Raw genomic sequence first — 27138 nt, 5'->3', positions numbered from 1 at the left:
CTTTTTTTTTCTTCAGCATGCTGGAGCCATTAAGACTCTTAGGGTTGGATGTAATGCAGACTTCATCTCAAGAGTACTTACATTAGTTGATTTAATTCAGTAAATACAGTTTGTGCCTCTGGACACGCTGTGGTGCATTCCTGATACAACAGAGCTGTGTGTACTCTGGTCTGAATACGCTTCTTGGCACTGAGTTGAACCTAGGCCTGTATGTATGTTCAAAACAGCACAGTAATGGATTTGTCATGTGCATCAGCACTAATTGAAGTATCAGAGGAGACCTGTAGCATATGCATCTTCCACATCTCTTAAGCTTCTGTGTGCAGAATAGGTAATAAGTCTAGACAAGCAGCAGGACTGACATTTTTTGGAAATTCCATAGGTGCCCCAGGAGCAAAGGTTGCAGAGTCCAGGCTGTTGAGCATAAGCTATTCGATTTCCATCAACTTTCTTTCTAGGCAGCAACATGGCAGGGGACATGCTGAAGACTGTGGACACCGGGAATTGTTTCAGTGCTAGCAGCTGCCTTCTAGAAGGAAATATAAAATTTCTCTTTTATTATTGATATGATGGAAAAGAGACAGATTGTCTATTGTTTACTTTGTGACTTTGATGGCTTGGATCACTGACAGGGAGTCATCACTGGCTTGATGGAGTGAGCAGATTTGTTCTGATCAGAGGGTGCTAATGTTTAAAAAGAATTCTTTGCAGAGCAGAATAAGGCCTACAATAAGCAGAATATAGTCTTAAAAGAGAGATTCCGTCTTTGTACATTTTGAAATCATTGTTAATTAAGCAAGTTACATTAATTATGAATTACAGTAGTTGGGATCTGACTTCGTATTACAATATGATTTCTTAGTCATCCTGAATTTCACTTCCATGGTATCTGAAGCTAATTGTCCAGGCAGTTACTCTCAGAAAAACAGCTGTAAGCTAGAGAAGAATTCACCTGACAGTAGTTTATATGCATCAGTGGCCAATCCCCCTTCCACCTGGTGTTTACCTGCAGGGATACTGATGAATTACGAAGACCTGACACTCTAAATTTGATGCAGGACAGAGAGCATCACCAAGTACTAAGGAGTTATGTGGACAGGACAGAGAGGTAGGGAAAAGAAACATACAGTTTTTACTGATTCATTTTATTTATTCCCCCACCCCCTCCAAATAACCATAGTAGCCAGTTACTCCTCTAAATGAGGATCATATAAAAAGTTCCTGGATTGGTTGCTTAACCAGTGGGTTTTGAAGTACTGAGAACAGAATGGGTATAAAGTACTGAGTATCTCAGTGCAATAAGCCAAACAAACAATCCCATTGGTACACCTTGAGCTGTAGAAAAAATTTTATCTCAATTCAGGAGAAGAGACAGAAATGACTGCACAAATCTGTCATACGCAGTGAGTTGTTATTGCAGCAGTTGGTTTAACAGCTTTGCTTACTAAACTTCTTTTTTGATGAGATACTTGTGTGTTGCTGATGACTCATGTATGAGAATTTTTTTTATATTTAAGATTAAAAGTATGCTTATTGTCTGTTTTTCCATTTGTTAGACCCCTGGCTGATTCACCTTACTTTCTCTCTCTATCAAGTCACCACAGTCAGGTAACACATTGAACTCTACTATTTTATTCTTTTGCATGAATTTGATGCAAAACCAAACTTGTTAGCCATAAGACAGGGACTGTTTCTCCATAACCCATGTGTAGCTCTGTCTTTACAGCCCAGTGCACTGTTTTGTTCCAGGTGCCTAATACAGATCCTGAGCTGCACCGCAGGCACATAGAGCGTACCCGTCGGGAGGCCCAGCAAGCAGCGCTTCAGTACGAGGAGGAGAGGATGAGAACAAAACAGATTCAGAGAGAAGCTGTCCTTGACTTTGTTAAGGTACTTCCTTCTAGCACCTACTTGATCTTTTCTGAATCCCTTAATTAAATTGCCAAGATCAATAATACTTGTACATTATGCTCCTGGGCATGCATGGCACTTAATAAAGAAAACAGAGAAATAGCATTTAAGTTCATTCAGTGTTGGTGCTGTAGCTTAACATAGACCAAACTAGAACTGGGGAGGAAGACAGAAGAGATTTACCCAAAATAGGATTGTTGCAAATAATTATATTTTTTACATAGTCAGCCTCATTCTTTCAATTTTGTCATTTGCACGGATGTGACAGAATTGATATGAGAAAAAGGGGTCTTTATTTGAGAAGGCATAGAGGCAATTTAATTTTGAAGACAAATTTGGCAGAGCATTCATACCCCCAAGAAGATAATGTTGCCTGATCTATTTTGGTATTTTATGATGCATAATTAAGTTACCTTCAGGTGAAGCACAGGTGCAAATTTATGGTACATTAGATACTCGCTGGACACTGCATCTTTGCTTTCTCTTGCACTACAGTCAGTATGAAGGAGTCTGCTGCTTAACATGCAAGCTTGTTTATATGCTAGTTGACTTAAATTTATTTTACTGTTTACTACTCTGGTGACCTACCCAAATCTTGACATCACAAATTTAAGAAATGTTACAGTTAGTATTTGGGCTTAGGGTGGTCTTCAGAAAGGAAAAGAATGTCTTATTGCATTTATGTAATGTATAAAATTAGTTTAGAAAAAGGGTTTTAGCTGACTGAAAATAGGCTTTTCATTAGCACCAACTAATCCAGGCCCCTGGCAATGTTTTGTAGAAAAGCTGATTTTATTAAAGGTTTGGCTCAGTCTTTAAGTTTAAAGACTTCAGATATTTAGCATGCATTTTGTTCATTGATGAGCCTTTTGGGGTTTTCAGGTTTGTTTTTTTTTCTTCTGTTGCCTTTGTTATTCATGCGCACTTTATTCTCAGCAGTTAAATTCCTCCCTTGGGTTATATTTTGGGTTTATTATGCATCTTCAATATGCAAAAGCAATTTGGGGTTGTTTGCATAAGGAATAAAGGCTGTTTTTTAACTAATAGTATCAATGGAGTTTTAGCTCAGTGGAAACTTCCAATTTCCACAATGCATGTTTAATTTAAAAAATAAAGATCTGTTTTAAAACACTCCTAAATTGTGCTGCTTTGTTCTGAGCTTTTGTTTCTCTGTCACATTCTTTTAAATCGGTCTTTCATTTTTTCCTTTTCCTCTATAGCAAAAAGCATCCTTAAGTCCTCAGAAGCAAAGTCCTCTGGATAGTGAGGTAAGAGTCCAATAAGAGTATTACTAGGGATGTCAGCACCTGAACTCTTAGCTCTCTCCATCAGAAATTATTTTCTGCTTGTGGAGAACTCTTCAGGGCTGGGTTATAGCATAGATTTTTTTCATGCTTATTATTAAGCCTTGGGTTGGTTTTTTTTTCTTATGGGACCAGTCTAATATTTATTTCTGTTCATGTAGATTGCCTGTCCGAGTGTGTTGTTTTACTGTTTCTTGTATGTTTTCTATGTTCTACACAGAAAATATATTTTATATTCCATTTGAAGATGCTCCTTGCGAGCAGTACAGTTCACTTTCTAATGGGAGTATTGGGACAAGTTATTGTGTTGTAGTCATCCTTCATCAATCAGTTTTCTCCCAGTTTCCTATCATTAGATCACCAGTTATCCCACAAAGATGAAGCATTGGAATTTTGAGGGCTATCAGAAAAAGAAATAGATTTTTTTTAAAGTTTTATTCTAGTGTAGGTTTATAATCAAAAACAGTAAGTCAGTAGGGAACACAAATCATTCAAGGCTCAGTCTTCTAGAATATACAAAGCTGAGCCAATGACATCTGTTCACTCTCTGCATCAGATTTCTGCATAGTAATAGCTCTTCCACTCCTTGCCACCCCCACTTTCCTCCAGAGGAAGCTATTTCACTTGGCAGTGTTAATCAGATCAAAACTTTTAATAATGTAATGAATATAAATAGTTCTTTAGCAGCATTTTCCAACTAACTCTTTTTTATTAGAAAATTACCGAAACGTGGGGTAATTGAAATAGGTTTTGCTCCTTTTCCTTCTTAATGTTCTTCTGTTCTTAATTTATTCTTTTAAAGGGTCCTTTGTTTTACCAGAGTAAAAACTGTGAATACATAGTTGTCTGTATTTGCTTGAGACAACACAGAAAGCAGAATAATTGATTCCTTAAGTAATACAAATACACTATAATTCATGGATCATGTGGCTATATATTCAGTTACATATACTTTATGTAATTTTTTTTAAAAAGCCTCACAGTGCTATAAACAAGCAGTACATGTTCCAAAATGTCTATCTGTTCACATAGTGTGTGTTTCTGACATTCTGTGTGTTTCTGACATTACTCCATCTCTCCCACCTCCCAGTGTCCCTTTCCATCCAGAAGGTCTCAGCATACTGATGATAGTGCCTTGTTAGTGGTAAGATCCTGCACGTAATGGCCTTTTTATGTGGCAGATTCTAGAACATAGAAATAACAACATGTTGTGTTTGTCTCAGATTAGACCAACTCTTTTAGAGCTAATCTAAATAGCATAAAACATGACCATCTACCTTGAAAAGTAGCTTAGCTGTGAATGTTGATACTCGTACTGTCAGCTATTTGTCAATAATATAGTGATGTTTTTCCACAAAGTAATTAAAACTTATCTTTTGCTGAGAGCAGAAGAAAATTACTGATAGTAAAGAACAGCTTCTAAAATTACAAATTCACCTTTAGTTGTTCTGGTTTGATTTCTTCTCAGTTTAGCTTGCTTCCTAATTGATGTTCTCTTCAGTGTTAAGTAAGCAATTTTAATGCTTTTAGTATGGCCTTCAGCTTAAACTTGTCTGTGTCCTGCACATGGTGGTTAGAAATACTTAGTATCTTCATAACCTTAGCATAGCACAGGGGAAAACTGCTCTACATGTGAATGCTACAAATCATGAAGTATTCCTCATACCTTTTTATTATCAGTGAAGATGTCTTAAAAATAATCTATTTTGAACACTTAGCAAAAATAAAAGCATTTATGTACTTAATTCATGTTTTATGCTATTTCTTCCTTTATGGCATCTTAGTGATGTAGCATAATTTAATAATATAATTAATGCCATAATCCATATCTATAAAAGAAACCTACACCTGATTTGCCTGCTGTTGCATGACTGCATGCCTTGGATTTATTTTCTTAATTCATGTGCTTCCTTTATCTGCCTAAATATTCTTTAGGCAGTTCTCTCAGTTAGAATATCTCTCTCCAGAACATGTTCGTCAAGATATTTACTGTCTCTTTATTCAGACTTTTTGGTTTTTGTGTTTTCACATGACTAGCACTGGGTGGGAGAGAAAGAAGGTTTATAATATTAGAGAGATTTAGTGATCATGCATGTGCCTGTTTGGAGAAATTACAATTAGCACATTAAAACGTGCTTTCATATTTAGATAAGCAGGAGAATAGCAGTTGTTTGGATTAAGTGGTGTTACTCTGTTGTCAGTGAATTAATTTTGGAATGTATTTTAAAGATACCTTTAAGGACCCAATTTCTATTTGATTGTGTGATCCCATAATTTTCAGTGTAAATTAATATATAGAATTTTACGTTACATGACTTGGAATTTCCAGAAATCATTTTGAAACTGGCTTCCATAGTTGTTTCTTTCCTTTGTGTCTTTAGCCAAGTTACATGCTTGCACTTCACAAAAATGTGGTCAGGCTGGTAGGGAAAGACTGAACTAGATTTAAAAGCAATAATTTCTGTAGTTTTTCTTCTGATTTCCTTGTTCTTTTCAGCAGCACTAAACTATAATAGTATGTGTAATACTGGGTTTCTGAACTGCTGAAGTATGATCTGCAGCTCTACTTTGTAGTGGCAATACACACTGTGTCTAATGGTGACATATGCCAGGGCAGCTGTTTCTGGCAATTATTGTAGCTGGAACATTAAGCCCATGCTAGCTCATGAATTTCAGCATTTTTGTTTCCACAAATGTGTTTTGTTCAACAACAAGGAAATGTTCGTTAGGTTGCTTAAAAAAAGAAACTGTCATAAGAGTTGAAATTACTTCTACGTTTTTATATTGTTGCATTTCATTTGACATTTTCCCTGTCGTTATGGATTTGAAATTTATCCAGGTCTAATTTCTGAGGATGGTTTTTCCCTCCACTGAAGTAGAAAGGCATTTCATATCAAAATTCTATTCAATAATGCGTTTTCAGTACACACTTTCCATTTACAGTTTCCTCTCTTTTTCTGTCTGCACAAAGACTGCATGCAGTAGTGTAAACTTTACCTTACGAAACTTCTGGACATTGAAACTTACAGATAGGTTAGGGTTTTTTTTTTAAAAAAAAAAAAAAAAAAAAAAGTTCTGCTAGATTTTCCACTAATTGTTTTAGCTCTATGGTCTGGGAATAACAATTTGTGGCAAAAGAGAATATTACATAGAGGTACAGTAAAAGATCTTTTGTTCAGCTTTTCCCTCCCGTTGTTACATCAGAGCTCTCTAAAATGAGCAGTTGCTTTTCTTCTGCTCCAAACAGTGTTTTCAGCTCAGATGTAAGGAAAATATTAAAAAAGCAATAGGTCTCATACATAGTTAGAAAGCCAGTGAGCTTTCTTTTATTTTACTACTTCCCTCTTCTGGTATTGTTACTGCTTTAACAAAAATTTTCTTAAAACCAAAATTAAGTTGAATCTCCTTTTTTAAATCTTACATCATGGTTTTTTTGGTCTTCTCCTTGTTGTCTTTGACCACTAAATAAAATTAAAATGTATTCACATTGCACAGGTTACTTTGACCATTTCCTTCTGTTTGTAAACCATTTCAGGACAGTCTGTTTGAACTCACAAACTGACTATCCATACTTCCTATAAATGTTTCTTCTATATAACGTTCCTGGGATTAGAAGTGGTGTGATTTGGCTGTAGTACTTCACTGGACACGGTGATGGATTTGTGTTGACTTGTAATAGCCACACTAAAAAGTTGCTGAAGAAATGTAGTCAGTGGCCTCTCTGAGAAAATGGCTGTATACCTCCAAGTTTTATATTAGTCATGTCCTCCTTGTTACTCTTACGAGGGTAGTCCCATTTGTTACAATTGAGTTTACTTCATAGAAGCAATCATAGAATGTTTGGGTTGGAAGGGACCTTAAAGATCATCTAGTTCCAATGTCCCTGCCATGGGGGGGTTGAGGTGGTATCAAGGCTTCAGACTTGACTAATGATTTCAGCCTTGATTGCTTATGAATCTCACTTTTTCCCAAATATCTTCTTGTTTTTTCTATTACTGTCCTTTACAAGGTGAGTACTATGGAATAAAAACAAAACACAAAACATCCTCTCAAACTGCTGTTCAATTTCTCTGTTGTGAAGCCGATGAAATACTTGACAAGCATCAGGCAGTTGGTGTGACCTCTTCCTTTGATAACCTTTGTGTCACTGGTGCCTTGTGCTCCCTTCATTGCATTGGGTTTTCTTGTTGCACTCTCAAACATGGCCTGAGGCCATTGTGTTACTGCTAGCACGTGGGATTTCTCAGACATTTTGAGTTAAGGCTTTTGGGCACCAGTGTATTACAATGGTATGGGTAAAGTAAGCAGGATTTAAATTACGCTAACTTGTACCCTGGAGTTTTCTCTCAGACCATTGGCATCCCTTTGTGTATTCAAACATTTAATAATCAAAGTCCCTTAAAATATCCTTATTTGGTTCGTGCAGAGTTCTGATTGGGCTCTGCTTTGGCAGTCCCTTTATCTACAGTTGTTTCTGGCACAGGGAGATTTCTCTGACATCAGTGCTAGACCTAGAGACCAAGTGAGGCATATGCAGTAGGGTGTTGTTAAATCTGAATTGTGGCATCCTGGTTCCTTTTGTATTGTGTCTACCTTTTCTTACAGTTCTCTGCCTCACTTCTTCCTTTCTTCCTTCTCTTTCTTTCCTTGCTGTCCCTGACAGAATGGCTTTGAGCCTCTGTTTGTGTTTGAGATTGACAGTAACACCAATACCATTAAAAGAAGGCCAGGGACTCGCAAACAGGTGAAGAGCATGCAGTGTGTTGCTGTTGTGATTGTCTCACCCTGTGCTGTGCAATGTTCCCCTTCCCTTCACCCACTGTTGGGTACATGGATTGTGACAACTTCTTGTTAGTCTGCGTCAAGGTTGTCTTGCTCTTTTTGTACAGGAATAAACAGTTATTTTAATGATACAGACCACCTACTTCTGTTTTATTTTATTGTTTTCATATACTAGCTAATGTTTTGTTTAAGTCATGTGATATTTTGAAACACTTTTAAAAAAAAAAAAATCCACAATTTTTGCTCTGCACTGCTGTGGAGAAAGTCTGTCTTGAGGATCAGCTGTGAAGTCTGCATAGGGCCTAAAGATGTTTGTATTTAAGGCTTGCCCTGACTATAACCTTTGCATCTAGTCCATCCTGGCTGTATGATTCTGAAGTGGCAGGATAATTGCAAAATATTTTGAATGCTAACACTCCCAAGCATGTCGTTCATGTCTGTAGAGTTTCTAGGTATCATTTCATGTTCTTTTCCTGTGTGGAACTGCCACTTTGCTATTTGAATGCTGTTTCGGAAGGTATAGTTTCATTCTCGAGCCATTCAGTCTTCAGATTTGAATGATTTGATTGTGCTTTCAATAACACACAGAATTTGGCCTTCTAGATCCACCTGTCAGTGACGGATTGGCATGCTGGGGCTCCTGTTCTGTAAACATGAAGAGTTGTTTATAGGGTTGGTTTTGATATTGGTTATAATTGAAATCTGGCTGCACTTTATTTGTGACAACACTTCTAATCTTCACACCGACATCTTCCCCAAGAGCTAGATTCCACCCACAGAATCTTACTCTGTGTGTAATTCGCAAGGATCGGCATTAGGTGTTTGTGGCAGACACAGTGTGTATTCTTGAGTCTGTTTAGATGCGGGTTTCCCTGATTTTACAAGGTTGATAGGAAAGTAGCTTACTAAAAATGCGTAACACACTTGAAGCATTAAAAAGAAAGGTATTCATTTTTAATAGTGGCTCAGAATGAACTGCTGTAGGGTAAAATTTCCTTCTGTCTCATGGCACAGGTGTTACAGTAGGTGTTACTGAAGAAGCTTTTACCTCACTTACTGTTCTTAGTTCTGCTTTTAATGTCACTGTGTTGTGTGTAGAAGAAACATTGCACTTCCCAAGCTTATTAGCCAGAAAGTTGAGGAGCATAGGAAAGCTTTAACTGGAGTTCAGGAAGTATGTATCTGTTGCCTGTTGAGTGTTTCCAAGAATGTGATCATGATCATCTGTTCCTTTATAACATGCTTACTGCATTCCACCTTTGACCTGTCAGCCGTTTGCTAATACTGCTACTGCCTTTTCTTTCTTTCTGCATTCAGTCACTCTCAGGGTTGAATCAAGAAAGCTGTGCTACTACCCTGCCTAATGCCTCTACCTTCAGTCCTGTCAAGGTATCTCTTGCTATTATCATTCACCAGTAAAGCCAACAAAAAGCTCTTGGATCCACACATCTGTTTTAACAGGTGTTAGTCTGTCAGCTTCTAATGAAAAGTTCAGGTAGGGTATGAATCCGATTTACCTGATTAAACTGTAGTAGATATTACCTCATCTTAGCTTTAGGCTGTGTCTACAGGAGGCCTAAGCTGTAAAAACATGGTAACCAGTCTCTGCTCCGAGGGTTTCTTGGTTGTCTTTGATGTTACTTTTTCTGTACAAGATCATTTACTCTTGACTGAGTTCATCAAAAGTACTCTTCTATTCTTTACCAGCTCACTTTTGAATACAGATGTCCTGTGTTTCTTTCTCTTCTGTGAAAACTGCTATCCTGAATTCACAAGAAATCATTAGTCTGTGTAAGCACTGTAATAAAACCACAGTGTGTTTCACTGGGGAGAGTGATGTTCAAATAAATAACAGTTTTGCATTAGCAGAGATGTTGAAGAGGTGTATCCTAACTGGTGCTGCTGTAATGCGAGTTCTGCATGTTGTTTAATTATCTGTTTTTCTGTGTCCCCTTTGCAAAGAGTACTTTGAAATTCTTGTTTGGAAGAGTAAACAAAGATCTGTCATTGCACAGTCAGTGCTGTTTCATCCTTCTGTTTCCTCAGAAAAAAAAGCAATTGTGTCATTTCTGCAAAAGAAAAAACTTTGTCAGTTTTTGCAGAGATGAGACTTGGGGAACAATAAACTGTGTTTTTTCACATTTCTGGGTTTTTTCCTGAAACACATTTAGATGGATGGAGCCTTTTTAAAAACGCATCAAATTAAAATGTAGTCACAGATTTTCTAGATTAGGACCATTTATACTCTTCTGGTTTTTTTTGTCCACAGAGTGATGACAGATCTACCATCTCCCCTGGCTCAACCTCTACTCAGACAGGTAACAGGGAAGGGAAGAAACATTTCTGAAAAATAAGATCAAGATGCCTGCTTGCTTATTGGTGCCATGAAGAGAAGGGAGCATATGTTCCCATCTCTGTATGTGGCACTGCTGTGTTTGAGAATGTACCCAGTTATTTGGGTCTCCTTAACAACACATGAAGGAAAAGACAACAGGGGTGAAGCACGTCCTCAGGCCAGAGCATAGGGTTTGCCTGGTTTAGGCCTTCATACAGGCTTTGGCACACAGATGCATTCAGCAACAGTCAGAACAGTTGTTGGCATTGGTATGTGGAATGTGCTTTGCATGCAAGTGTCCTTGGAATTGCCTTTTCCTGCTCTGCGCTTTTATCATGCATGGCTGTAATTTATTTTGTCATTATTAAAATTTTTGGTTTGTTCTTTTTAATTACCACATTGCTGAACCCATTTCCTATTTAAACTCTAACCGTTTCCTTCTTCCTCCTTTCCTTTCCTGTGCCTTTCCACATTTGTTTAGTCCACCTTTCCCCTCCATATCCTGGCCATGCAGCCCCGCCTTCCTATAGAAACCCTCCCCAGCGACCTGAGAGTTTCCTTTTCCGAGCAGCTGTCAGGGATGAAGCAAACAAAGGTAGGTTATATAGCTCAGAAATTAGCTATTTTTGCTACGTTGTATTAACATCTTCATTACTTTGGTTTTGCCCTTTCTGTTACTTCAGGTCATTATCATCAAAACTACTTTTAGAGTTCCATTTGTAGACACATGGCATTAAATAATTCGTGAATAAGCAATTTTTTATTTAGAGCTGCCAAATACTCTTTTGACATACTTGTGGAAATGTGGGAATTTGTTCTTCCTGGTCTGTGCTTACATCTAAAAAGATACCAAGAAAATGTCACAAAAGCCTTAACTGATGAAGACAGCTTGATAAATTTGGCATTGCACAGTAGCACATAAGAAAATTGTGATTTCTGTAGAAAGACTGAACTGTTTCAACATACTCCATCTGGCAAAACTTCATCTTCCTTTGTGAATGCTTTTTATCCAACAGAAAGAACAGAATCTAAACAGAAAGGTGTTAAAGAACACCTCATTTAGATTAGTAGATCATTAGTTTGATTAATAATCAAAAGAGAGAAGCAGATTTGTGAAAAAGAATGCACTCTACCCATTCTGGTACGTTATGTGTGCATGTATACTACAGCGGTGAAGGACAATCATCCAAACTGTGTTTAGTGATGTTCTCTACTTCATACTGCTTTTCTAGCTGTTACTTCATCTTCTACCCGTGCCTTGTCTCCTGCTAATGATTCTGCAGACCCTAGAGTAAGACAAAACTCCAAACAGCGAGAGGAGGAGCTGGAGCTAATAGAGCAGCTACGCAAGGTAAGTGCTGCCAGGAGCCAGTATGTGGGCATCTCAGGAAATTCATTGTGTGCACTCTGCTAAATCTGTCCGTGTGTTTTGCACCAAGTTCACTGAAGAGTGAACCTGTATGGTGCACAGCTGACCAAAAATAAATGGCCTTGTACAGTCTAAGTGATTCTTTCAGAGGACTGCAGTGGTATTTGCTTTGGTTTTTGTGGTGGATAAAGGCAGCTTCCTATTCTGTAAAATAAACTGTGCTGACTCCTGCTTCTGAGTGTCCAGTGACCTCTGCTTTTTAAAATAAATGTGTGCTGCTTTCTTCTTTATCAGCCTTCACACTTGTAAGAAACTCCCATGGAAGTTGTCTCACTGCCTTCGTTTTAATCTCTTGTTTAAAGCTCCTCTTTGCTGTAAAGCCCACAGAAAAGCAGATGGAGTGCAGAGACTACTGCCAGTCATGCTGGCAACGTAGTTTCCTTGTGTGCTCTGGATCCATCTATTGATTGTTGCTTTATCCTTAGTTAAGTGCATGACATCAGAGGCAAAAATATTCCTTATATTTGTGCTTTTTTCTGTTCAGGGCCACCACACTCCTGGTTTGTGCCTGGGTACAATGACAATACACATGAATATTGAAAATGCCATATGGCATTAAGATACTGCTCTGCTTTGCCCCAGACTTGTTTCTGGAGAGCATGAAGGGATTCCTTGAGGTGCTCTAATTAGTTGTTTGAACTTTCCTAAGAAATAAGAATTCCTACTTGTCAAAGCTGATTTTAAAAGCCATGAGCATCTCAGATGGACAGAGAATTCCTTCTCTTTGTAAATTTTAAAGTAAGGACAGTCTTCTTTCTCGAAAAGGAAAAAGTTATCTTAAGTAAAACAAACAAAACTTGGTGCTGTTTGCAGAGCCTCTCTTCTGTTATCTCAGAATGCTTTGTATATAGTCTGTCTTCTGTTCTGCTTCCCAGGTAAAGTTAAATTCTTTTTTTGATACTCAGTGTAACAACTTAGTGAAATTCATGCAGTGTTTGAAATAAGATTGAAAGCCTGAACTGAATTTTTATTCATTTCCTTACACAAATGCTAACTACCTCATGTTTTTGAAACTATTTATGCCAAGTAGTTCAGGTTTTTCTTTACAGGCAAAAATGTTATCTTGACTTTTAACAAAATTTAACAAAACTGTGTTGTCCTCCAACACACAATTATTTTCACTTCCCTTGGCTGAACCGTTCTCTGAGAGTATGTAGGATTAAGAATACTGATCCTAGACCCTTATTTCCATTACTTCTGAATAATGGTTGTATTAGTTCCCTGTTTTCATTAGTACAATGAAAACTGTTCATCGTTGAGCTCAGCTGCTCTCAGATTGTAGTCAGCTCCAGGCCACAGTAGTGCACAGAGCTTTCCTTGACGTTATTCAGAAAGCTGCTTGGAAATGTCCTGAAGATGGACAGAGAGTTGTAATGCAAGCATTCTACCTCTTAAAAAATGCTCTGCAGAATGAAACAGTTGGAGGAAACCAGCTCTTACTTTTTGTGTGTCAATGTTCATTTTTCTACAGAATATAGAATCACGGTTGAAAGTGTCGTTGCCCAGTGACCTTGGAGCAGCTCTCACCGATGGTGTTGTTCTGTGCCATTTAGCTAATCATGTGCGTCCCCGATCTGTTCCCAGCATTCATGTTCCCTCACCTGCTGTTGTAAGTATGTAATAGTGATAGTATTTTACAACTGTCCAAAATAACATCCAACGAAGTTCTGTAATCCAGACAAATGCTAAATATAGCATTCTCCTCTGTGAACATACATGACAAAAAATAACCATGTGTTCTGTCTAAAAAAGGTCTATAGCGTCAGTAAAAGAACTTACGTTTGGCTTTGTTTCATTTAAATTGTTACTTCTAACACAGATTGTAAGAAAATGTTAACATTTTCAAGTCCTCCCTATGCTAACTTGAAAATTAGTGAAATAAGAGACAGTTCAGCATGAAAACTAAAATAGGATATTTCAAAAGACCAAAAGGTCCAAGAAGTTCAGGAAAACAGATAGTAGAGAAATACAACATTCTTTACAGTGTTTAGGATCCCACTGCACAAGGCAGTGAAAACAGGCAGAGAAGCCAAGCTGATTCCTGTGTCCACTTCACATCACTACAAATTCCTCTGCTTGGGAATTTTAGCAGAGCACACTCAAGCTACTTGGAGAACAGCATCTCCTGGAACAAAACAAATCCAGTTTTTTGGATATCACACCTTTTGGATATCACACCTTTGTGATAACAGGAAAAAATGTTGTATCTGGGGTCTGTTCAGAGCAAGGAAGGAAGCACACAGAGAAGTTTGAAAATTTCTGAAGCTGCTTCTCTTACCCTGCCTAACTGCAGTGTTCCTGGAATGCAGTGAAGGTGATCTACATCTGGGTGCATTACTGTGTATCATGTAGGGAAAGCACCGAATTAGAGAAAGGTCAAGAACTGAGAAATAATGACAGATTATTTACCTAATCTGTATTTGGGAAAATACTTAAGGTCAGCTACTTAAAAATAGCATGGACAGCCAGATCACTTGTTATGCACCTTTCAATTCTATGAATACAGGGGAAAAACTGAAGATTGTTCCTGGGGAGAGAAGTTGAAACATGCATGTTGTATTTGCTTTTCCTTATTTTGGAGTCAGGCCTTGTGTTGGCTGGAATTTGAACTGGCACTTACAGGGCTGCCTCCTGTATCATTGTGGTTCCTTTCCTTTGGACTTAATGTTAACAAGCAGATGTCCTCACTATTTTGAGAACCATTGAACTGGGCACGCCAATGTTTTAGGCAGATTGTGGAATCATTAAGAGAAAAGACATACAGCCGCTATTCAGAAGACTTGCGTCATTGAGAATATCTTTTCAATGGCCTGGTTTTATGTGCTGTTGAATATTCTGCATTAGGAATTAAATCATGGCTTTGTCATACAAAACCCAGGGAAGAGGCAGCCTTTAGCTGCACAGCTCCAGGAGCGGAAGCAACATCATGTCATTCGTCAGTCACAATGTGATCTTTGTATTTCCTTCATCCTTCGGGAGAAAGATGCCAGCACTAGCCTTTACCCTGCTTCCTTGGCGGGGAAATACGGCACATTGAGGGGACAGAGCAGAAACTTCATCACTTAAGGAAAAGTATTGAGTCCACAGAGCACACTGCCTGCTGCTACATAGACTGTGTGTGGGTAGCTTGTTAAAAGGAGCAGGAAGCTTGTGTCTCTTTAACAAGAAAAGAATAAGCTTCAAGAATAGACACAGGACAGAGCCTGTGCCATGGTATGTCTGTGTGGAGGTGTGAAAGCTAACTAGATAAAAGCTTGCTTGAAAAAATGCTAGTGAGTGCAGTTCGAACAGCTACATCAAACACAAGAGGCTTGCAAGCAGCAAGCTTCAGTTCCAGTTTTCTTCCAGTACTTTATGGTTTCATCTAGCCTTCATGTTTTTTTACCTCTTTGTTAATTGAAATATGGTTTGATTGTTTTTTGGTTGGTTTGTTTTTTGGTTGGTTTGGTTTTTTTTTTTTGTAGTAATCCAGAACAGACTCCAGATTGCTTCATATCATGAAATTGCTCTGAAATCACAGCATGGAAGCCATGCGTGTGTGTTTCATTCAAAACATACTTTTAAAATTATCATACTATAATCACTAAAAGTGTTAGTCAGTTTTATATAACACCTTGTATATAAATATTGCACAACTTAAAATTATCGTCTTTAAAAAACATCCGGCATTCATAAATTAGCTTTTCATAAAACAGCTTTGAAATTTGGGCTTGCTTTTCTAAAGAAAAGCAAACGTCAACTGAGCCTGCTTTGAATTAGACAAGCTTATGTCAGAGTGCAGTATGCTTTTGGCAAAGAGATTTATTAGCAGTTCTATTTAAATAAAAAATAAAGCTCTTTTAAAATCCTGCCAATTAAGAGCACTGTATGCCTGCCTCCTTTACTTCTTTGCAGCCTAAACTTACAATGGCAAAATGCAGACGAAACGTGGAGAATTTCTTGGAAGCTTGCAGAAGGATTGGAGTGCCTCAGGTACGTATTTCTGCTATCCTGATAGGATGTTTCAGGTGCAGATTTGTGTGATGCTTCAGAAAATAAAACCTTTGAAAGATTGGATGAGAACAAAATGATTAAATGTTTAGAAGGTTCAGATATAAGCTATGTCTTGCAGTGTAGATCAGACTTATCTTGTGTTGTCTTCCAGAGCAAAATGAAGTCAGATACAGTTTATCAGAGGTCTGACTCACTTACTGCTGTGCCTCACATTCATAATAGCTGATGCAGTTCAAGCCTGCCTCTAGAATTGCAAGGTGTTTCTCTAAAATAATTACATGTTTTCAGGATTAGATATTTGACAGCTTAAAAGTGGGATAAAATTTTGATGATGTTTTGCATGTGTTACTTTTATCCCAAAGCTTTTCATGTTCCTTCAGAATAATTCCCCTACATAAACGTCTTTACTGTCTTGCCAACAAGTTGCAGTATTCCTGGCCTTTCTCTGATGGTAGCTATCTTTGCATAGATCCTAGTTCTTTTGTTATGCACCAGTGATAGAAGTCTGTCTTCTGGTATTCCTTGTCCCCTTCTGAAAAGTGGAAGATCTAGGAGATGGGAACATATAGAATAGTCCATCTGAGTCCAGTTATTCTGTTTCATGCTGTCCTGTCCTTTCCACTTTGTCTTATTCATCATCTCTCTCAATACAAATAGTATTGATACATCATGTTTTTTTTAATTTTTCTTCTAGTGAATTAACTGATTTGGTTTCTTAAACTGCTAAGCATTAGTGTTTCTGTTGTAGATGCTGTTTTCTTTCTTTTGTATTGTGAAAGGGAAAAGTAAACCCAGTGACTCATTTCCCAGCTATTTCCAAAAGCAGTGTTCTTGAGTCAGTCATGCAGTATTTTCTGGTGTTTTCAGAGAGCTTCACTTGCAGGCATTTGAGCCACTGGGATTTTATGATAGGATATTTATTGAGCTGCCTGGCAATTCCACATGACTCAGTGGTGAATCGCGTTGGAACATGGAAAGGGAGTTGCAAGTGATCATCAGTACTTTAAGATCCCATACTATTTTGGTCCCCTGAGAAACTTCAGACTTCCACTCCCAGGAGAACTGCACAATATAAATTTGTCTGGGGCAAAATGTTCAATTCCATCCCAGATGTAATTTTTATGGGATTGCAGTACAGAGTAGATCACTGAAATGACCCACATGTAAAAACAAACAAACAAGCCACACAGGTATCCTGTATAAGACTCAGTCTGCCCCATCTGCTACATGTCCTGTCTAGGACCCTCCTGTGTTTCTCATATTTCTTGCTTTAATGTGAAAGAGCTCAAGGAGAGTGTCTCTGGGGAAACTTACTGAAATGCTCCCACCTGAACTCTGAAATTGCTCTCACGTGTCTAAATTACATATCTACTGAGATGTGAAGTTAAGATACCTGTATGCAAGAATGGCGTGACAGCCTAGTATATTTTTCTTGAAAAGATGCCTGCAGGTATTTCCTTTCATTTAAATTCTAATTACAAAAACAAAAGGCTTTCTGAAAGTACGGATCTATGTAGAAATACTTACCTTCTAAGAGGAAGGCTACTTTTTGAAAATGCTAATTACAGGCACCCCAGCAGAACAGCTATTTCTATAGGACTTTGCTAGTTAAAGCTCTTGCATCAAAAGAAACCGACAGTGGAACAGATTGATACGTGCATCTAGATTTCACTGATTTACAGCAGTTACCTGTGTGAAAGGGAGGGAAAAGATACACAGTGGGAATAGTTACAGACCACTTAAATTCTAATTAGTCATAGATATTTCTGCAGGATACTGCATTCAGGTGTCAGTTATACACAAATAATCCCTTGTCCTGCTGTTTTCATTAACCAAGATACATGTGGAGATATAGCTTTGGTGAGTACTCAGTGCCAGCAGCATCTCAGAAACCTGTAGCCTCTTCATTTCGCCTGGAGAAAAATGGTCTTCACTAAGGCATCTGTAAACTGCTGTGTTTTTAACAGCAAAGAATAGTTACATGCTTGAGGCGTACAGGTGACAGGCACCTCACTGAACACTAAATATTTGCATTACGTGAGTTCTTTGCAATGGGAGTCCTGCAGATTCCTTTGTGAGAATTAACCATCTGTGATAACGCTGGAAGATGTAGGTTATATCTGAGATGTCTGACTGCTTCGTGGATGTTGCTATGGCTAACTGACTGACCTTTTTTTTCTGTCTGTTTTCCCTTCCTGCTCACACACTCTGGACAGGACAATCTTTGTTCCCCTTCTGACATTCTTCAGCTAAACCTCAGCGTTAAAAGAACAGTTGAGACTCTTCTTTCCCTGGGGACAGATTCGGAAGAACCCAGTCTTGTCTCCCTTTCCATTCAGCTCTGGGGCTTTGTGGTGTTTTACTGTACTCTAATGCTAACGCTCTGTATGTTCTATCGCTGGGTTTTTTTTCTCTAGCTGAAGCGTAGTGTTGCTGCTTCCTCCCTCCATCACTCCAGTGCTTGGGAAAGGATTTTGGGTTTTGTCAAGACTGTGTGTATGAAGTGCTTTCATTCCCACTGATGGGACAGAGGTGACAAGTACGATGTGTAAACACATTGGTGCACCTACACGACCATCTGTGACATAATTCACATTTGTATTTGCTGTGTCATGTTTAGCAGATAAAATGTTTTTACAAGGGAGGACATGTTGTCTGTGGGCTCGAGCAAGGGACTGAGGTTAGGGTACATGCTATAGTCTGCTGATGAGTGGTGTAGTACTGGGAAAACTCCAGTGTCAGTTTGTGCCTCAGTTTCCCCATCTGTATAATGGGAATTGCACCCACTTTAGCAAATTGCTTCAGAATTATCTGATGAAAAATGTTAAAGAATGCAAAGTTGGGTTTTTTTTCAACATCAGTGTTCTTGATTAGATCTCACAGTCTTAGGAGACATGGTCTGGTAAGTTTTGTCCACAGGATTTTGTAACTGATACCTTTTTTTGTTAACCCCTGTCCCTTATCCTGCTGCTGAGAGAATTTCATTTATCATATCTGTAGACTCTAGTGTATTACTTCAAGTCAGGATCTTTAAAATAACTCTCAGTGAATCCTGAACTACTTGAGCTTCGTAACAGATCAAGCAGGAAATGTTCAGAAAATTGAGCTCTTCAGCAGCTTTGAGAGAAGTATTTTCTGGCACAGAAGGGAAAAAATCTTTAAGATTCTATCAGATGCCACAGAATGTCACAGCATTCTACTGTGCTCTGATAAGTAGCAACTCAAGAAGTTTTTGTTGATTGTGGGCACCCAAACCAGTGCTTGTTTCATGCCTGTTCCCTTCTTCCTCTTATCCTCTCATTTTCAGAAACCTTTGTATCATACAATTGTAGAAATAAAAGCCCCAGACGTATGATCACTCTTCACTGTTTTACAAAACTCAGGTAGTCTTCCGTAAAGCTTCAAAGCTTTTCCCTCCCCAGGAAAAGCATCCTGGTGCTTTAATGCTTTAATGTCTCAGGGACACCGCAGAACTTCAGGGCACTCCCCATGTGATGTGCAAAAAAGACCATGTCTCCTCAGAGTGTAGATTGGTTCAGGGAATTCTGCTCAGAGACCAGTGACAGGTAAGTGTGAAGTAAAATGGCTGTTCCAAATGTGTTTTCAATAAATTTCTGTTACATCTGAAAATACAGTAAAAGGCTTGTAAGCCCAGTTTAAGTGGTGTTAGCATTCCAACGTTAACCTGGCAACAACTCTGAAGTGCAGTTTAAGATACACACAACTTCAGCTGCAGATGTGGTCGCTACCAGTAAAAATGTGTTATGTATACATGGATTTCACAAGCTCTTGTAACACAGAGTCAGTATTTAACAAAGGAGCAAGTAGAAGCGTTGGTGCCCTCTTTCCAAATCACACAAAGTGTTCTGTCCAAGCAAAACATTGTTGAGGAAAGAGGGGACCTTTGACAGAGGGAGATTGTTTTATTTTTAAATAAGCTATTTTTGCACTGCTTACTGGTATGAACTAAAATGAACTCGGTTCCTGTGTTTCTTAACTTCTTCTAATGAACACTGTGATAAAAGCTGCAAGGGGTTTTACACTAACAGTGCCTTCCAGTTTTTAAATTTTGTCGTCATAACTGTCTGTGGTATGGAGTCATTCCAAAGCTTTTCCCCTTATCTATTTGCACACATAAGAAAAAAAGATAAGGCATATTTGCTCAAGTTTACAGGTATTTTCTCAAAAAGCACACTTTTTTCAAGATAACATAAATTTGCTGGAAGAAAAATATTTCAGCCAGATCATATGGCTTACTGTGAGAATTTCAGTCTGGGTTCATTTGTTTTCACTCTGGGTTCATTTGGGGAAGAGTGTTGGCTGACACTGTTTATGCTGAAGACTTCTTTAACATCAAAAATCAGTAAAGAATCAAAGAGTGGAGAAATGCAGGTTGCTGTGGAATAACACATGAAATATAATCTCTAGCTCTGTAGGAAGGACACACTTTGGTTATTTTCTATAGATAGAGAACTGTGGGACATGTATCCTGACTGATGTGGAGTGAGGATGGCCAGGATGTGCCCAAGACTTATGTAGGATGAGGCTTTAAATCCATTTTAGACTGAGAATAGCACAATTAATAATAAACACTTTGAAAACTCTTTTTGCATTTTGCGTATTACTCTTCTTCCTTAGATTGATTTTTGGAGGTAACCTGCTAAGTGGGTGTACTTCTGGAAGGTAAATAAGTGGTAGTGACTCACACATAACATAGGGTGGATATTTGCCTATAAATATACTGTTGATTTCTCATTGCCTTGAACAGGAGAAATGGCATTTTCTACATTTATGATCAAAGTTATTTCAGTCTTTCATAGACACAAGTTTTTTGTTGTTTTATGGGAGAAAAAAAAAACCAACCTTGTGCTTTTTGCTTTTTCATGCCTTCCAAAGAATTTTTGTAACGTCAGAGATCAGCACGTACGTAGAGCCAGAAGGACTTCATATGGGCAGTGTGTCTCATGAGATGAGAATTGCTTTAAGTATGACATTCCCCTTTGGACTTGTTGCACGGTGTTTCCATAGCACACGCTCGTATTTCATCCTCTCCTTTAACGCAGGTCTTTCCTCATGTTTGATAGCAAAACAAACTCGCTACATGAGGACTCCATCAAAAAGGCAGTTGTGCGTTGGAAAGGAAGCCATGGTTGCTTTCCTACTCTGTATTGTAGGAGGTTCATCACGTTGAAGCAAAGCTTTCCCCCTCCTTAATTTCATCGACTTCTGGTTTCATAAACTGCTGCCATTTCAGTGTGGGCAGAGAGAGAGAACAATTTGCTATTCCCCACTTCTCCCGCATTCCTTTTTCAAATTCTTATGTGTACAATTTTCTAATAAACAAACAGGATTGCCCCAAGGCCTTCTCCTTTGAGTAGTCATGTTCACGGTTCTTTAGTCGCAAGCAGAAGTTTCATTTCATACCTGTGTGTGTGCTAGCTGTCCGTAACATTTCATATTTCAGTCACCTTTTGCTTAATTTTTTTTTCTTTTCAGTTGAGTGTTTTTCATCCATTTTGTTTTTGTCTTTGTTTTGTTCCCCATTCAGGAGCAATTATGTTTGCCTCTACATATTTTAGAAGAGAAGGGTTTGACACAGGTAGCTGTGACTGTCCAGGCGCTCCTGGAGCTGGCACCCCCAAAGCAGCAGCAACTTCACCACTTGTCTGCTGTGTAAAGACCTCCGGGACCTTTTGGGTTACCTTGGCTAAGCAGAAGGACGTGAAGACTTTACTGCCCATGCAGTGCATCCAAACACACAGAGCTCTGTTCTAAGGAAAGGAGTTTCCGTGATTCCTGACAGGAATGTTTTACTTCATTTCTCCATTTTTTTGGAGATCACAACAGTTTCCAGCAACATTTTTATTACCAATATTTTTGCCCCTTATTTAAAAAAAAAAAAAAAGTTCATTGGGAAGAGGGCAGGGAATTCCAGTGGCTGGCTGTTGGAGCCAGCTGTAGAAACTGACCTTGTAGACTGAAGACATACATGGGTGTAGAGTTTGGAAAGTGATTCCTAGAGGAATTAATTTGTAAAAAAAAAAGGATGTTGCTGCAGTGGGCACAAGGGGAATGGAATTTCTTTCCTTCCCCACAGGGTTCAAAGAAAGAGAATTTCTTTCCCTCCAGAGAACAACAGCTATTTCTATTATGTATTTTAAAAATTGCAACACACAATCTTAACCTGCAGTGTTTGATAGCAGGGTTGAACCTCATGCAGCTGTAATTTGCATTTGCATGTTCCCATTACTTAAAGAGAAAAAAAAAAAAAGGATTAATTTTTTTTCCCTAAGAGAAAAAATACTGCATGCTTTCTCCACAAGAAACATCTCAGTAAAAGATACTAAACCAGAACTGTTCAAACTGTATTAATCACATTAGCATTCTTGCTGGGTTCACTTATATTTAAGTTTCAGCATGTCTTTATCTGAGTATTTTCCAACATCAGTTAAGGGAGATCTTCTGCGTATTCTCAGCTTCCCTTCTGGTCACGTAGGGATGCATTTGGTTACTCAGTGGTTTTGGCAAATGACCAGATGTCATCGAGAACCACATATGTATTTTCACTGCAGTGTGGGGAAGTACAGCCTGCCATGCTAATCATTAGAAGCTCGTTATCAAGTAGTATGTTTATTAGGGGCTGAAGCATCCCATGCAGACACTGGTGAGTGTCACAGCTGCTGAGAAATTCATCATTTTAAGAACAGTTACTGAATTTCCACAGGTGAGCTGCACATTGCCAAAGCAGTTATCTGTTGCAAAAGGCAGCTTCTATTTGTGTGTTTAACAAGGCTTGAATAAAGAAAGCCTTTTATCATTAGAATTAATGTAGAGCTGCACGGGTTTTACCGAACTACCCGTACACCCTTCCTCTTTCCTTAACATAAAAATGGAAATCCAGTGTACAGTAATGGGAGAGGCAGCCGATGAGTTTTCCATTTTGCTGGAAAGTTGACCTACAAAACAAAGACTGGTCTGTGCTCTGGTCCTAGTGATGAGGCCAAGCTCACTACCAGATCAGTTACAATTTTTTTTTTTTTTAACCAATTTAAAGCATCCCAGAACATTATATATTAGTCCCAGAATGCTACTGATACATGGTGCACGGGGTCTGAGACCAACTTCAGGCATCGGATCTATTGCATCTGGGGATGTATTTGAATCAGAATACACAAAGAGGATTTCAGGGGGATAAGAAGAAATGAGAACAGGCTAGCTGGCAGTAAGCTTTGCTGAAGTAAACATGCCGTGGGAACACAGGCAAGGACTGGTCTTACCAGGATTTTTTTTGCCTTTTGATTTGCAGTTTTGTTTTCACTCTGGTTTGCTTCATTTGTTGTCTTCAAGGTCCATTGTGGTGACTGTTGAATCCCTCATTTCACATAATTATTCCAGTTGCTTCTTATTGGCATTGGCTGATCCCATTGCAAGTGGAGAACACCACCTGAAGGGTATTTAAAACTGCACAGCTGCAAAGAGAAACCTTTTCATGCTGGGTAAGCATGTTGCCCTGAGCCCTGCGAGAAATGAAAATGCCAATAATTTGCAATACACATAGGAAGGGAGCAGCTCCATACAGACATACTTTCTTCCTTAGGTAGGTCTTGTGTTTCACTTAATTTTGCTTGCAAGGAGTGTTGGTAATTCTTAAAGGATTACATAAAAGTGTCTGAGGTCTCTGCTGTAGTTTGCTGAGTGGAAGATTCGGCCACTTGCAGCCAACAGTATAGACCACAACTGTTACTTGTGTGTTTGTCTCTGCACATAATATGAAAGAGGGGGGCACTGACTTTATCTTAGTTTCCAACATTAGGTCACTTGTATTGTTACAGGGGAATGTTAACTTTTTAATAGCACACCCTTTGTGGGCTGTTTAAATTTTCCCATTTTAAGACAACCATTCCCTTCATGGAATTGTGAGGGTGTGGTGTTTGCTCCAGTCCAGCTTCCAGCACTTAAGGAAAATAAAACCTAACAGTATTCAGGTTGGTGGAAGTTTGGCATTTGATTATTACTAGTTCTTAGGAATTAATGGGGTGGGGAGTTGAGCCTGAACTGCCAGAAATGGCCATTTCCTATCGTGTCTGGTCAACACAGCTACTCTTCCTACGAGCGGTGACTGCACGGCTGGGCAGGTGCTGTGTCCCCACTGTCACTTACTTTGTTCTGAGCAACAGTTCACTCTAATGGCAGTTTTAGTGTATGTGGTCATGTAAGTTGGATGTTTATAATCCTGTGTTTTCATGCTGGCAGACACTAAATCTTGACCAGGTGTTTAGGACAAATATCCAAATCTGAAGTTTCATCATACGGTTTATTTAATGTATTGTACCAAAACCAACTTCAGTTCTGTTTTGCAAAATGGGTTGGGATTTTTCGGTGTATTTATGTGCAATTTTTGTTGTATCCCGTGAAAAGAATATTTTAAAGAAATGTGTATAAAATTCTATTTTGTGTGTTAAAGCAAAGAGGCAATTGCCTTTCCTCTCGGGGGCATTTGTGTTGGAGGACGTGGGAGAAATCCATCCGAGCGTTCCGTGCGTACTGGTGTTTATACACCAATTCCATCGTGTCACCATCCTTCCTCAACCCGCGCCCAGCAGCGTTGGGGCTCAGCAAGGTTACACACGTGAGGTGAAGCGGGACAGGCACTCGGGAGTCCCTGATGGCATCCCAGTGGTCAGGGCAAAACAGCTGGGGTTTGGGGCTTCCCCCTTTCTGAAAGGGGAGGCTTTTGTGAAGGCCCCCCACCTCAGCACCCTGCTCAAAATAAATCAGAACTTTTAACAGCGCCAAGAATACCTCTGTTGTTCTTGGTAGTGACATGATGGCAAATGGTATTTTTACCCTTTTCTAACTATAAGTTCTTTGAAAACAAATGTTTTAGAAACAGAGGACTTCTAAGGTGAATTTGAACAGCTAAAAAGTTCTTTTGTATAGATATTGTGATGTTTTACAAAGCGATCTAATTTTGTTATTTCTGAAAACAGTGTAAACGTGTAATTAATAGAGTAAAGGATTTTAAAGCTTCATCCCATGCTGTATGTCTGTAAATACATTCCATAATTTCTAAGTCTGTTACATATAAATGTGTCTGAATATTGTATACTTTATTTTAAATTGCCTGTATTCTGCCAGTAGTGTGAACTTCTAGCACATTGATAATATAAAAGGAAACCATGGGTAATTTGAAATAAAGTTTTAAAACTCACATGAATTATGGTATTCTTCCTGCGGCTTCTCTGTTGCATGAATGAATGTCACATCTTCTGTGTCGGGGTTTATTCCCCCTCCCCATTGTCACACTTGGCAGTTAATGGACCCCATTTGTTTCCCTAGTTTTCGTAGTTAACCAAGATCAAAAAACTCCAGCGTTTTACAGACGTTCTACAGCCACATCAGAAGCTTTTTCTTGGAGATATTTTTAACCTTCCCCAGACACTGAGAAGCAGCAATTTTGTACAGAATCCTTTGCTCCTCCCTCCCCACCCCCTTATATATTTTTTTTTCTCTTTTCAAAGTAAAATTGTACACTAGGTTTGGGCAGTTTGCTGGTACCGGTACCCCTTGCTGTTCTCATCTTTTGCTTGGTTTTGTCCTGTCTGGCACCCTTGCTTCATGCCCCAACAGCATTTGAAAGGTTTGTTCTTACTAACAGAAATGTTTACTCCTCTTTTCCCTCGCACACGCTGTGTACCCCTGTGGTGCTGTTCCCTGCTCCCCACACTGTCCTTTTGAACCCCCTGGGGACTCCATCAGTCACTTGGGACAGCTCCGTTCCTGCCTTTCTGGGGGCTGCCCAGCTCCCTCTGGGTGTTCCTTTCTCCCCCAGTGCTAAATCCTCCTCCTAACCAGCTCCTCCTCAGTCTCCAGCCTTTCTTTTCTGTTTATCTCCCTGGAAATCAGTTTCTCCAAAAGGCTCATGATTTCTGGTCTTCCCTGCAGAAAATATCGTGGATGTTCACTGTGATCCCATCTCTGCACAGCTGCAGATAAAGAGCAGCACTAGCCCTGGCACAGTCCTCCAAACTGCTGGTTTTTCGGTTCCCTGCTCCCATCATGAAGTCCGCAGCAGTTGTGACCGTGGCAAGGAGAGCAGCACCTCTGGGCCAGGCTGGTGCCACGGAGGAGGCCAGGGGGGCTAGACGGGTGGACAGCAGCGGGGCCACAGTCCCCAGGCCAGGACCTGCTGCTCTCGGGGTTTGGTCAGGTTAAAAACCTTTGCCCTGTCATGCTATCGCCCCATGGCCAGGACACTCATGTTGGGACTCAGAGTTTTCAGCACTCACCCACCTTCCTGGGCTAGCAAACCCAGTTCTGCTGTTGCTGTATTATTATGTAACTTTTGAAAGAAAAAGTACCTTTTCCCCTATACACACAGACACAGAGCTTCCTAATTTTGGAAGCAGACTGTTGTGCCCATGCAATTTATGGGTTTGGGTTTGTCTGGGTTTTTTTCTTTTAGATAATAGTCACCAAAATGGAAGTTTTGAATTATTTCATGATCCAGTGTAGTGTGTTACCGTGGCTCCAGGGCCTTAGTGTAACGTAAAAACAAGTGTTGTTACGCTGGCATTAGGAGCTGGGACTTGAAGGGGAGCCAGCCTTGGCAGAATCGCTGGATGTGGAGGATTTCTCAGAATTACGCTGTATTTTGTTCTCCGCTGCAAATAAAGCAAGGCCGAGGCAATGCCATGTTTCAGATTTCCACTGTTTGGTTGTATTACTGATGTGTGCTACAGTTTGATGCAAACTGTAAAGATCTTCTGCCCCTCTGTTCTATCCGACTTTTTCCTTAGCTCAAAACCTCTGAAGAGTTTATGATCAAACTTCATTCCCTTCACCTGAACAGGTCACCTGTTAACACCCACCACCTACGGAAAATGCTAATCTGCTAAACTAAGTCAGCAGTGCACAACAAAGAAGAGTGAGAATTAGGAATGTGGCTCCCGTGGTCGCTCTGCAGTACCTCCTGCAGCAAGGATCTGCGGCACAGACGTGGGGTGACACAGCCCTGGCTCAGCCCCCGCCCCTGCCAGCATCTGCCACAGCGATCCCTGCCCCTACCACTGCCTGGGGACTGGGAAAGCAAGGGAATGTGGTCATGGCCTCGGTACCAGCGCTGCCACGGGGATGCGTTCCAGTTTCAGGTAAGCAGCAGCGCTCAGGTGTAGTACCAATACTTCTAACCCAGGTTTCTCGGGAGTGTCTGAAACTTCAGCACTCGCCTGACAGTCAGTTGGCTCTGCCTGGTGACCAGGCAGCAGCCCCTCTCCTCCCGCCCAGAGTTGTGAGCCAAAGGCTCTCTGCCCGTGATTTCAATCATCTCACTTGAACTTCAGAGCTTTTGGCACAGTTCAGCTCGGACACGAGGACGTTTGGAT

General features: G+C 39.5%; 1 protein-coding gene across 19 annotated transcripts in view; it reads left to right on the top strand.

The window, feature by feature from the left end:
- LRCH3 (leucine rich repeats and calponin homology domain containing 3) overlaps nt 1-24971 on the top strand; it is a 69114-nt gene extending 44143 nt beyond the window's left edge. For 3 of the 19 annotated variants that reach the window (XM_026855316.1, XM_026855311.1, XM_026855312.1), the window contains exons 11-23: nt 1013-1108; nt 1557-1608; nt 1750-1890; nt 3132-3179; nt 4306-4359; nt 7879-7959; nt 9315-9386; nt 10267-10315; nt 10814-10927; nt 11565-11683; nt 13233-13370; nt 15656-15733; nt 17971-20616. In XM_026855316.1, coding sequence (XP_026711117.1) covers nt 1013-1108; nt 1557-1608; nt 1750-1890; nt 3132-3179; nt 4306-4359; nt 7879-7959; nt 9315-9386; nt 10267-10315; nt 10814-10927; nt 11565-11683; nt 13233-13370; nt 15656-15733; nt 17971-18171 — 1243 coding nt within the window. In that variant the 3' untranslated portion in view covers nt 18172-20616. Of the gene's footprint in view, nt 1-1012; nt 1109-1556; nt 1609-1749; nt 1891-3131; nt 3180-4305; nt 4360-7878; nt 7960-9314; nt 9387-10266; nt 10316-10813; nt 10928-11564; nt 11684-13232; nt 13371-15655; nt 15734-17970; nt 20617-21302 lie in introns of those variants that run through there. The other 16 variants (XM_026855322.1, XM_026855317.1, XM_026855318.1 and 13 more) reach the window with 14 other exon arrangements.
- The last annotated feature ends 2167 nt before the right edge of the window (nt 24972-27138 follow it).

Source organism: Athene cunicularia (assembly GCF_003259725.1).
Source record: "Athene cunicularia isolate RWA chromosome 9 unlocalized genomic scaffold, athCun1 chr9_part1, whole genome shotgun sequence".
Classification (NCBI taxonomy): domain Eukaryota; kingdom Metazoa; phylum Chordata; class Aves; order Strigiformes; family Strigidae; genus Athene; species Athene cunicularia.
The sequence above is the reverse complement of the archived record's forward strand: the minus strand, read 5'-3'. Positions and strand labels throughout refer to the sequence as shown.